The sequence below is a fragment of the Aethalodelphis obliquidens genome, unplaced genomic scaffold (assembly GCF_003676395.1).
Source record: "Aethalodelphis obliquidens isolate GAN/ISIS:26980383/991018 unplaced genomic scaffold, ASM367639v1 scaffold14, whole genome shotgun sequence".
Lineage (NCBI taxonomy): Eukaryota > Metazoa > Chordata > Mammalia > Artiodactyla > Delphinidae > Aethalodelphis > Aethalodelphis obliquidens.
The window spans coordinates 2,552,543-2,566,605 of NW_020837958.1; the positions used below are offsets into that span (position 1 = coordinate 2,552,543).

Below are 14,063 nucleotides of genomic sequence, written 5' to 3' on the forward strand. Positions count from 1 at the left end.
GAAAAGACTCCGCAAAAACCGCATGGGTGGAGCCTGACGTAATTGGAAGCAAGTCTAAACTCACATCCTTCCGTACTATTCGCTTGACTCTGACCCTTTTTCCTTGTCCATTGGCTACCGGGTTCTTCAATGTGTCAAAACAGCCAATCGTCTAGCCCCGTGGGTAAAGTCCTCCTCCCCCCCCGGGGGAGGAGCCAGAAGAGTGTACGGGGCCCAAGGCGCTTGCGCGGGCGCATGCTCCGCCGGTTAAAAGCGGATCCTTCTAGGAGGCGGTGTCGCAGTGTATGAATATTGATTACGTAGCGTCGCGCCGAACGCCCGCCCCTCTAGGTTGCCCGACGCTCGCAGCTCGCGTTCGGGCTCGCGATGGGGAAGAAGTCCCGGGCGGTACCCGGCCGTAGGCCTATCCTGCAGCTCTCTCCGCCAGGTCCGCGGAGCAGCACGCCGGGACGGGACCCAGATCCGGAGCCCGACACCGAGCCGGACGCGGCGGCGGCGGCGCCCAGCCAGCCAGCCCCGGCGACGCCGACGACAACGACCGCGGTCACTGCCGCCGCGGGTCCGGACGACTCACCTTCAGAAGGTAAGCGTGCGCGAGGGGCCGCGGCGCCTAGGTGGGGCGTCCGAAACTCGAGCTCGGGGCTCGCGGCCTAGGCCTCTCGGGCGAGTCCTAGGAGGAAGAGAAACCCGGGCGGGCGGCGTCCGCATCCGAGGCCTGTTGCGTGCGGCCTGCGGTGAGGACGGCTGTGAGCCCAAAGCTGCGGAAGGGGCGGCGGAGCCGTGTGCGCCCGGCCGGAGCCGACCCAGAGGCGCCATCTCTGGTGCAGGGATTGGCCCAGGCGCCTAGTCTGCTCAACGTCTATTCTTGGCTTTGAATAACTTACGGGGTAAATGTGAGAGTATGCGTTTCCGCGTCCTAGGTTTGGTGACCGTGGAACCTGCCGTTTTCTACACGGCATCGGCTTTTCCTTTTCGTTTTTGTTGAAATTGAGAGAGACCCTTTAGAAGTGAGCATACCATTTTTATTATGCCAGCTAAAATGTAAGTAACCCCTAGTTGGCAGGTTTCCCAAAAATCCCTGGAGAGGTGGTGTTTGTGGGTTCCCAAGTACTTGTGTTTATCCCTAGAATGGTACTTGGGTTAAGAATAACCGGACTGGGCTATACTGCAGGGGCCAGACGCCGGAAAAGCCCCGACCATTTCAGGTTTAAAAAACAAAAAAAAATCACGTTGGGTGGCTCTTGCGAAAAAAATGCTCTAGTTGTGCTTTTCGTAAAAGCTTTCTGGTAGCCTGGAGAAGATTTATTCTGTGTGTGTGTTTTAACTTTGGATTATTTCAGATGTAATTTTTATATACGGTGTTTAAATTCTTAATGTTAAAGCCACTAGGCAGATGGAAGATTCTAGTTATACTGGTTTTCTTTATTTGGGTTAGTGATGAGTTACAGCTACCCTGTTTTTAAATTGATGAAATCTAGACTTGAGAAGTCACAGATTGTTTTGTCACCTGTATAGTTTTTTCTGTGTTCCGTCGTCTGACTGTAGTTTTCTTTTGTTTGCTTTTTTAAATTCAGATGAACAGGAGGTGGTGGTGGAGGTTCCTAGAGTTCAGAATCCTCCCAAACCAGTCATGACCACCAGGCCCACTGCCGTTAAAGCAACAGGTATAGTTTTTTTTTTCATCTTTTCTACATTAGGATCAAACCGTGTTTGTATATAGTGTTTTGATGAATGTTTCAGTGTTGCTAATTTATATTCCTCCCATAAAATGGAAATTTTAAATCTTTGTGAGGGCTTGTTGGTATATATACTTTAACCAATGTAAAAGAAATTTTTTTAATTTATTTATTTATGGCTGCGTTGGGTCTTCATTGCTGCGCACGGGCTTTTTCTAGCTGCAGGGAGCGGGGGCCCCTCTTCGTTGTGGTGCACAGGCCTCTCACTGCGGTGCCTTCTCTTGTTGCGGAGCACGGGCTCTAGGCACGCGGGCTTCGGTAGTTGTGGTGCGTGGGCTCTAGAGCGCAGGCTCAGTAGTTGTGGCACACGGGCTTAGTTGCTCTGCGGCATGTGGGATCTTCCCAGACCGGGACTGAAACCCATGTCCCCTGCATTGGCAGGCAGATTCTTAACCGCTGCGACACCAGGGAAGTCCCTTAACCAATGTAAAATTTGCTGTTCCCTTTTCTCTGTACCCAAATTACTTTGTACTACTTTTTCTACTGATGCTTTTGTAACTAGTTTTCTAGCTCCCCATTATCTTGGCATTCTTTAGGGACACCAACAGTGTCTTTTCATTGTGTTATTTCTCTAACACACAGCTTTGATTGGTACCTAGCAAATGTTTGTGCAGCTGAAAATTGCTCTTATTGATTATTTTTTAAGCATGAAGGAATATTTGCAGTGATGGTTTTGTAGACAAACCTGGGTTCAAATCACCACTCTAGCATTCATACTAAAACCTCAGGACATCATTTATCTGTAAAATAGATCTTACAGCCCTAAGTTATTTTGATGATTAAATTGAACAATATATGTAAGTTTCTAACACAGCAAGTGCCAAGAATGTTAGTTTTCTCTACTCTTTATGTATCTTGAAAGATTAAAATATGTTTTGATACTAAATATTCTATAATTGGTAGTAATTTTATTCTTCTGAATTTGCAGGACTTTTTGTACTATGTGACACCTGAAATAATAGATGCTTGTTCCCCCCTACCCTGTATTTGCCACTTAAAAAAAAAGTATGGGTTGGAAAAGGTAAAACTACATTGTGAGAGAAATTCCAGAACTAGGAAATAGCATTTTGTATTTGTAAACTACATATATTATTTCATTTGGGTCTTCTAAGGATTATGTGCAATGGATAGAATTTAAATGTTCTACGAGAAATTTCCTTGGTTGCAGTGTCAGTCAGCACTTCAGACCTTTATGTGCCTTGTGAACAGAACTGTTTTCATTCTGTTCAGCTTCATACTGCGGCGTAAGAATATATCAGCTTTACACTCCATCCCTCCCCACTGCCGTTGGCAACCACAGGTCTGTTCTCTATGTCAGTGAGTCTGTTTCTGTTTCGTAGGTAGGTTCATTTGTGTCATATTTTGGATTCCACATATAGGTGATATCATGTAGTGTTTGTCTCTTTCTGACTTGCTTCACTTAGTATGATGGTCTCTAGTTCCGTCCATGTTGCTGCAAATGGCATTATTTCTTTTTTTTTTTTTTTTTTATTGCGGTGCGCGGGCCCCTCACCGCTGCGGCTTTTCCCGTCGCGGAGCACAGGCCTGGCGGCCATGGCTCATGGGCCCAGCCGCTCTGTGGCATGCGGCATCCTCCTGGACCGGGGCGCGAACCTGCGTCCCCTGCATCGGCGGGCGGACCCTCTACCACTGTGCCACCAGGGAAGCCCCCCCCCTTTTTTTTTTTTTTTTTTTTAAATAGCTGAGTGGTATTGCATTGTATATATGTGCCACATTTTCTTTATCCATTCTTCTGTCAGTGGACATTTAGGTTTTTCAGATATTCTGTTTCTTCTTGACTCAGTTTTGGTTATTTGCATCTTTCTAGGAATTTGTCTATTTTAACAAAGTTGTCTATTTGTTGCTATAATTAGTTCAGAATATTCTCTCATAATCTGTAAGGTCAGTTATGAAGTCCATTCTTTCATTTCTGGCTTTGGTAATTTGTGTCTTGTCTCTTATTTTTTTTGGTTAATATAGCTAAGTTTTGTCAATTTTGTTGGCCTTTTCCTAGCATCAAATTTGGTTTCGTTGATTATCTCTATTAATTTTTTTGTGTCATTGATTTCTGCTTTTAATATTTATCATTTCTTTCCTTCTATTTGCTTTATAATTGTTTGCTCATTTATTTTCTAGTTTCCTATGGTGAACGCTTGAGTTGTTGGGTTGAGATACCTCTTTTCTTTTTTGACTTAAGGCAATAAATTCTCCTCTAAGCAAAAAAAAAGAAAAAAAAGAATATATCAGCTTTATTCATTTCTTACTTACTAGTTGGTATACGCATAGGAAAAAGTTTAACGAAAACAAAAGGGATGCAATTTTCCATTATTATTTGCATGGCTTTGTGAAACTGTAGATACTCAAGAATTGATATATATATGTATATATTTTTTAAATTAATTTATTTTATTTATTTTTGGCTGCGTTGGGTCTTCTTTGCTGTACCCGGGCTTTCTGTAGTTGTGGCGAGCGGGGGCTACTCTTTGTTGCAGTACACGGGCTTCTCATTGCAGTGGCTTCTCTTCTGATGCATGGGCTCTAGAGCGCAGGCTCAGTAGTTGTGGCGTACGGGCTTAGTTGCTCCACGGCACGTGGGATCTTCCCGGACCAGGGGTTGAACCCGTGTTCCCTGCATTGGCAGATGGATTCTTAACCACTGCGCCACCAGGGAAGTCCCTTGATATATTTTTTTAAAGATGATTTTAGTTAAAGAATTTACTTTTATCACTATAAACATGCTGAATTTCTTTGCACAAAAATGAAATTTAAATGAAATTTTAAGTTATTAAAATATGCTTTTATAATATAGTAGAGAAGCATATGTAGTATTTTTATGCTAACAGATATTATGGTAAATGCATTTGAAATTATCTAAGGGAAAATTTAGAATAAGTTCTGTTAAATTAGGCCAACAGACTACCATGATAGTCAACAGTATTTAAGCATCTTCTAGAAAAGGGTATTTAATGTGGTTCCATAGATGAGTGTCAGACATCTGTGAATCCCCTGAAATTGCACACTCAAGTGTGTCTTCCTGAGAGGTCCACAGCTTTTATCATTTTGATTGTTAATAGCTTTCTGTGACCAAAAGAGTTAAAAATCACTGTTCAGTGTTATGAGGAAATAGTTTCTAAGGGGCATAAGGCACAGTTACTGTTTGAAGCTTATCAGGAAAGTAAAGTATATATCTAAGAAATAAATAATTTACTGCCCAATATCATTAGTTAATTTGCAAATTGTGTGGCACCATCCATTAGAGGTAAGCATATTGAGGTTTGAGGAGTCAGTACTCCTCAAAAAAGACTGCTAAGGACTGGCTCTGAAGATTGGCCTTGTTTCCTCTGGCTTCATTTAGCAACAGCTTCTCAGTAGTAGTCTAGAAGCCTGGTCCTGTGAAGCTTTTGGCTTTCTAAGATTATGCAATTTTGTATAGTATTGTGAGATTTTTTTTTTTAGTGTTATTCTAAATGCATGCCTGTTTTTATTAATGTATAGAATAAATTTTCAGAGATGTAATTAGAACTTGTTTCATGACTTGATTTTATCTTTTATTCCTTTAGAGTTACCTTTTGTCCCCTTAACATCATTTTATGTAATCCCATAATGGTCTGATTAATCATAAAGTGATATTGCATCTGGCACTGTGCTGGAATTTGCTTTTCCCGTCCCCTGTTTGAGAGCATTTGAGTTGTTTACAGTTTTTGGTTATTTAAATGAGGCTCTTAAAAGCTTTGTGCAAAACAATTTTTGTAATTATTTCTTAGGGTTATATTCTCAGAGATGAGATTATCTAGCTATAAGAAACTTTGAGAGTTTTGTAGTTCTTGGTATATGTTACCAGATTGTTCTTAAATATTGTATCAGTTTATGGTGTCGCTAACAGTATTAAGTATGTGTCTTTCCCCCAAATGCTGCGTTTAATCGTTTTCATTTACTTTGCTATTTAATTGTCATTATGTTATCAGGAGTTTGGAAGAGGTTTTAAGTGTGTAATATGAAAAGCTCTGAGTTGAAGAGAAAAAGACTAGGTGGAGCCTTGGCTAAACCTTTTTTTAAAAAATAAATTTATTTTATTTATTTATTTATTTTTGTCTGCATTGGGTCTTCGTTGCTGCCTGCTGTCTTTCTCTAGTTGCGGGGAGCGGGGGGCTATGCTTTGTTGCGGTGCGCTGGCTTCTGACTGCGGTGGCTTCTCTTGTTGCAGAGCATGGGCTCTAGGCGCACAGGCCCAGTAGTTGTGGCACACGGGCTTAGTTGCTCTGCGGCGTGTGGGATCTTCCCGGACCAGGATTTGAACCCGGGTCCCCTGCATTGGCAGGCGGACTTAACCACTGCGCCACCAGGGAAGCCCTTGGCTAAACCTATTGCCCTAGAGACCCACTCTGAGCCTGGGGAATTGCCCCTGCTTGGGAATTTTGTAGTCAAAATTCCACACGGCTCACCTGGTTGGAACCTTTTACCAAAAGATACAGAATTAAAGAACTAAGGCCAGTGATTATTGTCTCTCAACTAAGAAGTGTGTTTATATAAAAATATAAATTTCCCATCCTCCGCCTTCCCTGAAAAACCCATCAGTGCTAAATACTAAAATGCAGATTTTTTCTGTACAGAAATGTCTTGTGTAGTTCTATCTTTATCTCTTGTTCAGAAAATGTGGAAAATTGACTGGTATGACCCCACCCCCAAAATGAGATATAATATATTTGGTAACTGGAAAATGGAGATACTGTGAAATATCCATTTAAGAATCTTCCTAATCAGTTTAAAATAATATTTTGGAAATTGATAGTGTAACAACTTAGCTATATACTAAAAAAATAATGAAGGTGAAATTTATGTGGCTAAAACAATGAATGTGAACTTTTGTATGATAAATGAAGCAATTTGTGTTCATGTTTAGGTGAATCCATGAATTTGTTTACAGAATTATGACAGAGAAAACTAGGTTTTACCTCCTGATAAATCTGTTCAGTTACCAAGGCACTGGAAAATTTAGTCTTATTAATAGCTGCATAGTCTAGCTAGACTTAAATATTTCATATACCTATTATAATAAAATGATACATGAAGAGGATATATATGCTCACTTAATTGTAACATTAGAGTAGCCATAGGTGATACAAAAGGAAATGGCATAAGCATTGATCAACTAGTAAAAAAGTGTATAATTTCAGTTTTTTTTTAAGAAGGAAATTGCATTGCAGCATCACAGAGGCCATACCTAATACCATTTGAGTGGGAATTTTGGTTTTAGCTGGGTTTTTGTTTAGCTGGGTATTTGTTGCTAACCTGGCATGTTAGGTTCTGTTTTAATTTGTCACTTCTTTTTTGAGGAAAAAAAATCATTGAAAAAGAGCTTTGTTTTTCACTTTGAAAATCTCCTTGTTTGATTTACTAAACCCTAATTGGTTTACTTGTTTGAGATGGACACGTAAAACAACAAATTCTAAAATCAGGATATACTATGTGTTATTTTGACAGAGGGAGTATGAGGTTGAATAATTGAGCATATATTTTGAAAAGGATGTCAAGTTGCTATGCAGATTGATTTTATTAGCTCTAAGTGCATAGTCAGTTTGTACCTCTTTTTGGTAGTTCATTGAAGACTTTTTTGAGGTTCTACAAGTAAACTAAATGGCTAAAGAATCATATTTTCTCTTGGATACTTCCTAGGACTTTTTGACATTGTTATAAACGTTGCTTACCTTTTTGTTTCCAGGAGGTCTGTGCTTACTTGGTGCATATGCTGACAGTGATGATGAAGAGAGTGATGTTTCAGAAAAACCAGCACAGTCTAAGGAAGCAAATGGAAACCAGTCAGCTGATATTGATAGTACATTGGCCAGCTTCCTAGCGGTTAGTGGTGTTTTTGTTTGGGTTTTTAGTTATTGAACACTTTGGGATCGGAATTTCAAGTGGTTAGCCTACTTGTCAATCTATGTCTGTCTCTCCTTTTTTTTTAGTCTCTCCCCATCTCCTCTTTTTGTGACAGTTGTAATGAGAAAAATGGGGAAGAGGAGGGTTTTTTTTGTTTTGTTTTGTTTTGTTTTTTCAGTATGCGGGCCTCTCACTGTTGTGGCCTCTCCCGTTGCTCCGGACACGCAGGCTCAGCGGCCATGGCTCACGGGCCCAGCCACTCCGCAGCATGTGGGACCTTCCCGGACCGGGGCGCGAACCCGTGTCCCCTGCATCGCCAGGCGGACTCTCAACCACTGCGCCACCAGGGAAGCCCAAGAGGAGGGTTTTGACTTGGGAAGCTGAGACTTAAGCTTCTCAAGTCAAAACCCTGTGTGTGGGGGATTTTTTTTTTTTTTAAAGTGATGGCCATTTTTCTGGTTTAATGTGATTAATGAGTTTGTCACTATTTTCATTCTAAAGGAGATTGATGCTATAACAGCTCCTCAGCCTGTAGCTCCTGTAGGAGCTTCTGCTCCACCTCCAACTCCACCTCGGCCAGAGCCAAAGGAATCAACATCTGCCCTTTCTTCCACTACCCCAAATGGGACAGACTCAACCCAGACTGCAGGGTGGCAGTATGATACTCAGTGTTCACTGGCAGGAGGTAAACTTGATCCTTTGAGTTTTAAAGAAATCTAAAGTGTAGTTCTTAAAAGGTATTCTAGGCATTGAGGTTCCCAAAGGTGAAAGCCTGTGTGCTTTAGCCCCAGACTTTAGAATTCTGGTTTCTTAAATACAGTATTTAGAAAATGAGAACGGCTAGGGTATATTTTTTGTACTGAAAGATAATTGTTTGCCTTTTAACCAGTAGCAGATTATGCTCGGTAAATAATAAAAGCCATTATTTTAAAAAGTATTTTGGGATTCAGAATACATTTTTCAACTATCAAACTGCTTTTTTAAACCATGTTTGCAAAGATGACTGAGGAGGGGGGAGTGGCCCCCCCAGGGAACATTTGACAGTGTTTGGATTTCTGGCTGTCAGTCACAGCAGAGGGTGGTAGTGGGTGGTGAGAGGAGGGTTTACTGCGTCGACTGGGGAGAGGCAAGGATGCTGGTGAACACTACATCGGACTGCCTCCACAACAGAGAAGTGCCCTGCCCAGTTGTTAACAGTGCTGTGTTAGGTTGTTATAGCTTTAGAGTTGACTTGAGATAGAAGGTCAGAGTTGTGTGGGAATATGTGCTTCTTAAAATTTGTTTCATTTTCTTCTAGTTGGAATTGAGATGGGAGATTGGCAGGAGGTCTGGGATGAGAACACAGGATGCTATTATTATTGGAACACACAAACAAATGAAGTGACTTGGGAATTACCCCAGTATCTTGCCACCCAGGTGCAGGGATTACAACATTACCAGCCCAGGTAAGAATAGACTTGAAAAAAAAAGTTACTAGAAGGAAATCAGAGTCTTATCTTTTGCTGATAATATTTGCCTTCTGTTTCTCTTGCTAAGTATATTTTTTTTAGTTCCGTAACAGGTGCTGAAGCTAGTTTTGTGGTAAATACAGACATGTATACTAAGGAGAAAAATATTTCAGTTTCCAGTAGTAAAAGTGCACCAGTCATAACCAAGCGAGAAGTTAAAAAGGTCAGTGTTACAACTTACCTCATCTGCTTATTTTCACATCTAAAGAACTTGAATGTTACTCTGTCACAGGTATATAAGCCTCTGTTAATATTTTACAGCATAGATGTGAAACAGTATACATTTTGTTTCTTAAAGTTTTACATAATCTGTGTCTGTTTATTATATGGCATTTATAGCAGTTACCCAGTTCAGTGGTGCTTTTGGAGCTTTAGGGTGCAATAGAGGCTCCTTGAGTCATTGTGAAGGACATGGGAGCAGCCAAGCAGGCAACGCTTCGGGTCCCCTTCTCTGCTTCAGAATAGTTGTATTTTGGGATTCCGCCTTTTTTTTTTTTTAATATAAAGATTGGCTACCTTAAAAACTGCTACTAATAAAACTTGACCATTTTTGTAATCTCATCAGTAAGAAAAGTAAGTTGTACTCTACAGAGAGAATGTGTTGAATTTTAATTTATCTTGAATTTTTGAATGATGACGGAGTTGTATCAAAAAATGCTTTTACAGGGCTTCCCTGGTGGCGCAGTGGTTGAGAGTCCGCCTGCCGATGCAGGGGACACGGATGGGTTCGTGCCCCGGTCCGGTAAGATCCCACATGCCGTGGAGCGGCTGGGCCCGTGAGCCATGGCCGCTGAGCCTGCGCGTCCGGAGCCTGTGCCCTGCAATGGGAGAGGCCACAACAGTGAGAGGCCCGCGTACCGCAAAAAAAAAAAAAATGCTTTTACAGAATAAGTTCACCTTTACACCTGTAAGAGGGAGGTAGAATAAATATCCCAGTGGAGGAGGTAGACACTTTAAATGAAATCACACATTTCATTTTAGAAATATTTCACTTTCCTCTGAATCACCTTCACAGCATATTTAAGTTATCTCATCATACAGAAGAGGAAGGTGAAGATTTATCCAGTCATGTGTTGAACTGGCAAGATTCTGATCTTATTTAAATCTGCCTCTGTTTCTTACTAGTCTGCCTTTTGATGTACAGAGAATAGAAGAAAAGATATGTTTGAGTCCCACCCAGAACTGTAATACTGCCTTCCTAAAGTAGCAGTGTTTCCATTATACATGTGTAAAGAAAATGGTACAAACATGTACACTAATCTGATGGGAGTCAGTGGTTTTTAAGAATATCCAGTGACTGAAAATTATGGTCGTTTTTATTTTTATTTTTATTTATTTATTTATTTATTTTTCTGGTGCGCGGGCCTCTCACTGTTGTGGCCTCTCGCGTTGCGGAGCACAGGCTCCGGACGTGCAGGCTCAGCAGCCATGGCTCACGGGCCCAGCCGCTCCGCAGCATGTGGGATCTTCCCGGACCGGGGCACGAACCCATGTCCCCTGCATCGGCAGGCGGACTCTCAACCACTGCACCACCAGGGAAGCCCTATGGTCGTTTTTAACACGAACAATTAAATGTACTGTATATTTAGGTGAGATTTCTTTGAAAGTTAAGCAAAATTATTTTATTCTTTATAGGAAGTGAATGAAGGAATTCAAGCTCTCTCAAATAATGAGGAGGAGAAGAAAGGGGTGGCAGCATCACTGCTTGCTCCTTTATTGCCTGAGGGAATAAAAGAGGAAGAAGAGAGATGGAGAAGAAAAGTAATTTGTAAAGAAGTAGAGCCAGTTTCAGAAGAGAAAGAAACAAGTACAACAGAAGAAGCAACAATAGTAAAGCCACAAGAAAGTCTATTGGACGGTGTGGAAGACCCTACTCAGGAGGATATTTGCAGTGTTGTTCAGTCTGGAGAAAGTGAAGAGGAAGAAGAACAAGATACCCTGGAGCTGGAGCTGGTTTTGGAAAGGAAAAAAGTAAGTGTTTGAAGTTCTGTTAGATGTATTTTCTTCCTTCGGAACTGTCATACTCTGGGATTGCTGTGCTCAATTTACAGCCATCGTTGGGATTTTGTTTTTCTTATCCTTTCACCTAGATATGCTTATGTAATAAAAACTTGAACTATGGAGTTGTAGTTCTTTTGGTCCCTGATGATGCTTTTGGTAGTTGACAACCAATAAAGACTAACGTTGTTATGATTTAAGGATAGATACAGTAAGTATAATGTATATCTTTGGTTTAGCTTCTTAACAAACAAACATTGCGAATTCTTGTGATAATTTGGTTTTTAACCCAACAGTTAAAGTACAAGTTGACTTCCAATGATCACCTGTGGTATTGTGTGTATAGTTAAGTGGACCTTATGGGAATTCCCTAGCAGTCCAGTGGTTAGGACTTGGCGCTTTCACTGCCTGGGCCTGGGTTCCATCCCTGGTCAGGGAACTGAAATTCCACAGACTTCTATGCGGCCAAAAAAAAAAAGGAAAAAGAGAAGTGGGCCTTGTGGGAAGATAACAGGAGAGTTTAAGAGGAACCCATTATTTCATGTGCTTTCCTTCTAAGGTAAATGGTCCACAGGAAACTTTCTGATTGAGAAGTTGATTTTTACTTATTTTCTGCCCTGATTTTTCTTGGAACAGTTTTATCTACTGCTGCCTTGAGTATATACGAAGCAAAGTCTTAACAGGTGTTATAGCAGTAAATCACTTTGAAGCTTCCCGCTTTTGAAAAATTTGAAGCTATAGAGAAGGACCAGCGAAAGTTGAGCTTTATCCTTTGTGTACATGTATTAGAAAATTTGTTCATGGATCTTTAGAACCTATACCCTTTAAATCAATATTTGTTAACTGTAATCATGAGTAAACATTTATTGAGTAACAGTAGAATTTGGAGCATAATGATCAATCCTGATGTAAAAATGTATTAAAAAATACTTATTGTCCTCAAAGGATTTAAATTCCAAAAACACATGGCTGTCATTCTTGCTACTCACACAGATAAATGTTGGTAAACAGTTAATTCCTGTTCGTCGTAGGCAGAGCTGCGAGCCTTGGAGGAAGGAGATGGTAGTGTGTCAGGGTCTAGTCCGTGTTCTGATATCAGCCAGCCAGCATCTCAAGATGGAATGCGTAGACTTATGTCTAAAAGAGGAAAATGGAAGATGTTTGTTCGAGCTACCAGTCCAGAATCTACCAGCCGGAGTTCTAGCAAAACTGGACGAGAGACTCCAGAAAATGGAGAAAGTGGTAATTTGTGCTTTAATTAAACTTGAGAGTTGAAAGATGTAGAGGAGAAATCCCTCTTACCCTTTTCTGTTTTCTCTTCAGCAAATAGAAGGATATAGCACTTTTACCCTTTTAGGAAATGCGGGGAAGGAAACTTCTGCCTTTTCCTGCTCCACCTCTGGTGGAGCAGTAAGAAATTGAGAGGCTAGAATCCATCGGGCTGTGTATTCACTACTGATTCGGAATAACTTCTCCCTCAAAAACAAAAAAATGAGATTGGGTCTCTCCCTCCCTTTTCTTTTTATCACTCACTACAGTAATTGTCATGATAATCTGCATAAAGACCGTGGATTCTCTTTACCTCTCTATTACCAGTTGGTAAACACGGCAGGCAAGGCCCACCTCTGGCAAACCCAGCCTCATTTTCCCTCTCTGTGTACAAGTTGTCCAGCCTTTGGTTGGGTGTGTAGATAGTCTGGTACTGTCATGAGGACCCAAGTCATCTTCAGGGTAATATAGAGGAGAACCTGCTGCATTTTTGCAGTCTGTTACCAGAACTAACTAATTTTAATCACCAAACCTTAGTTGAGTGTACCAAGCAGAAGGTACCTTATAGGTTACAGTTTAAAAATAACAAGTAAACAAAAACACAGGTAATAAATAAATGCAAACATCCTTGAATTTTTCTTTCCAATCAACCATATAGAAGAATATGAAGTAGAATTCTAAAGGTGCCCCTCCCCCCTTCGTCTTTTCACTGTTTTCATGCCCTACCCTGAGGTCCGTTTTCTTTATTTTTTTATCTACATATATTCTTCTAGACCTTTTCCTCTTTTTTAAATATACGTTGGTGGTTTTGTGTGTGTGTGTGTGTAATGTGCATATGTAAATTTTACCATAGGTGAGATTAACCATATGGATTGTTAGACATACTTTTTTGTTTAACAAGGTCTTGAAAATTGTTTTTAACTGCTGAGTAGTATAGATGTCTTCATTTAACTCTTTCTCCATTGATGGACATTTGTGTCCTTGTTTCACTCTTAGAAGTAATATTACATTCATTTTATCCCAAAAAAGTATAAATATTAGCCATTCAAATATCCATCAAAAGAGTAGTGGATAAATTGTGATGTATTCTTCCAATTGAATACTAAGCAGCAGTAAAAAATGAATGATCCATTGCTATATGCAGTAACATGGATTAATGTCAGGAACAATAATGTTGAATTTAAAAAGCCACAGAAGAATGCATATGTTAGTGCTCCATGTATATAAGTTGAAAAATAAGCAGAAATATTGTGCTTAAAGATCTATCCATGATGAAAGTAGAGGCATTTACCAACACCATCAGGGTGTGTCTGGTGTGAACATGTTGGGGGAGAGGCACAGGGAGCTTCGAGGTGTTATTAATAGTCTTCTGTTAAGCTGGGTTGTAGTTACTTGAGTGCTCATGTTGTTTTTTAAATATATTATACTCATTAGTTAATGATACTATGCAATTAAAATAATGCTGTAGTAAACATCTTGGTACATCTATCTTTATGCAGATTTTAGTACCATTATAGTATAGATTCCCAGTGGTATATTGCTAGGTCAAGGGGTATATGCATTTTCATTTGATAGATCCTGCCTAACTGCCCTCCAAAATAATCAAGTCTTAGAGCTCTAGCAGTGCTTAAAATTGTTAAATTCTTAAACCTGCCATCAACTGTAAGATGTCTAA

The 14,063-nt window shown here is 40.5% G+C and overlaps 1 protein-coding gene across 3 annotated transcripts in view; it reads left to right on the forward strand.

The window, feature by feature from the left end:
• Positions 1-340: 340 nt before the first annotated feature.
• FNBP4 (formin binding protein 4) overlaps positions 341-14,063 on the forward strand; it is a 38,882-nt gene continuing 25,159 nt past the window's right edge. Inside the window, exons 1-8 of one of the 3 annotated variants that reach the window (XR_003434446.1) lie at positions 341-583; positions 1,575-1,664; positions 7,456-7,592; positions 8,115-8,298; positions 8,911-9,058; positions 9,164-9,284; positions 10,757-11,092; positions 12,131-12,361. Coding sequence is in view for 2 of the 3 variants with exons in the window: in XM_027114698.1 (XP_026970499.1) it covers positions 367-583; positions 1,575-1,664; positions 7,456-7,592; positions 8,115-8,298; positions 8,911-9,058; positions 9,164-9,284; positions 10,757-11,092; positions 12,131-12,361 (1,464 nt within the window). In the remaining variant the exon portion in view is untranslated. The remainder of the gene's footprint in view (positions 584-1,574; positions 1,665-7,455; positions 7,593-8,114; positions 8,299-8,910; positions 9,059-9,163; positions 9,285-10,756; positions 11,093-12,130; positions 12,362-14,063) is intronic. The other 2 variants (XM_027114698.1, XM_027114699.1) reach the window with 2 other exon arrangements.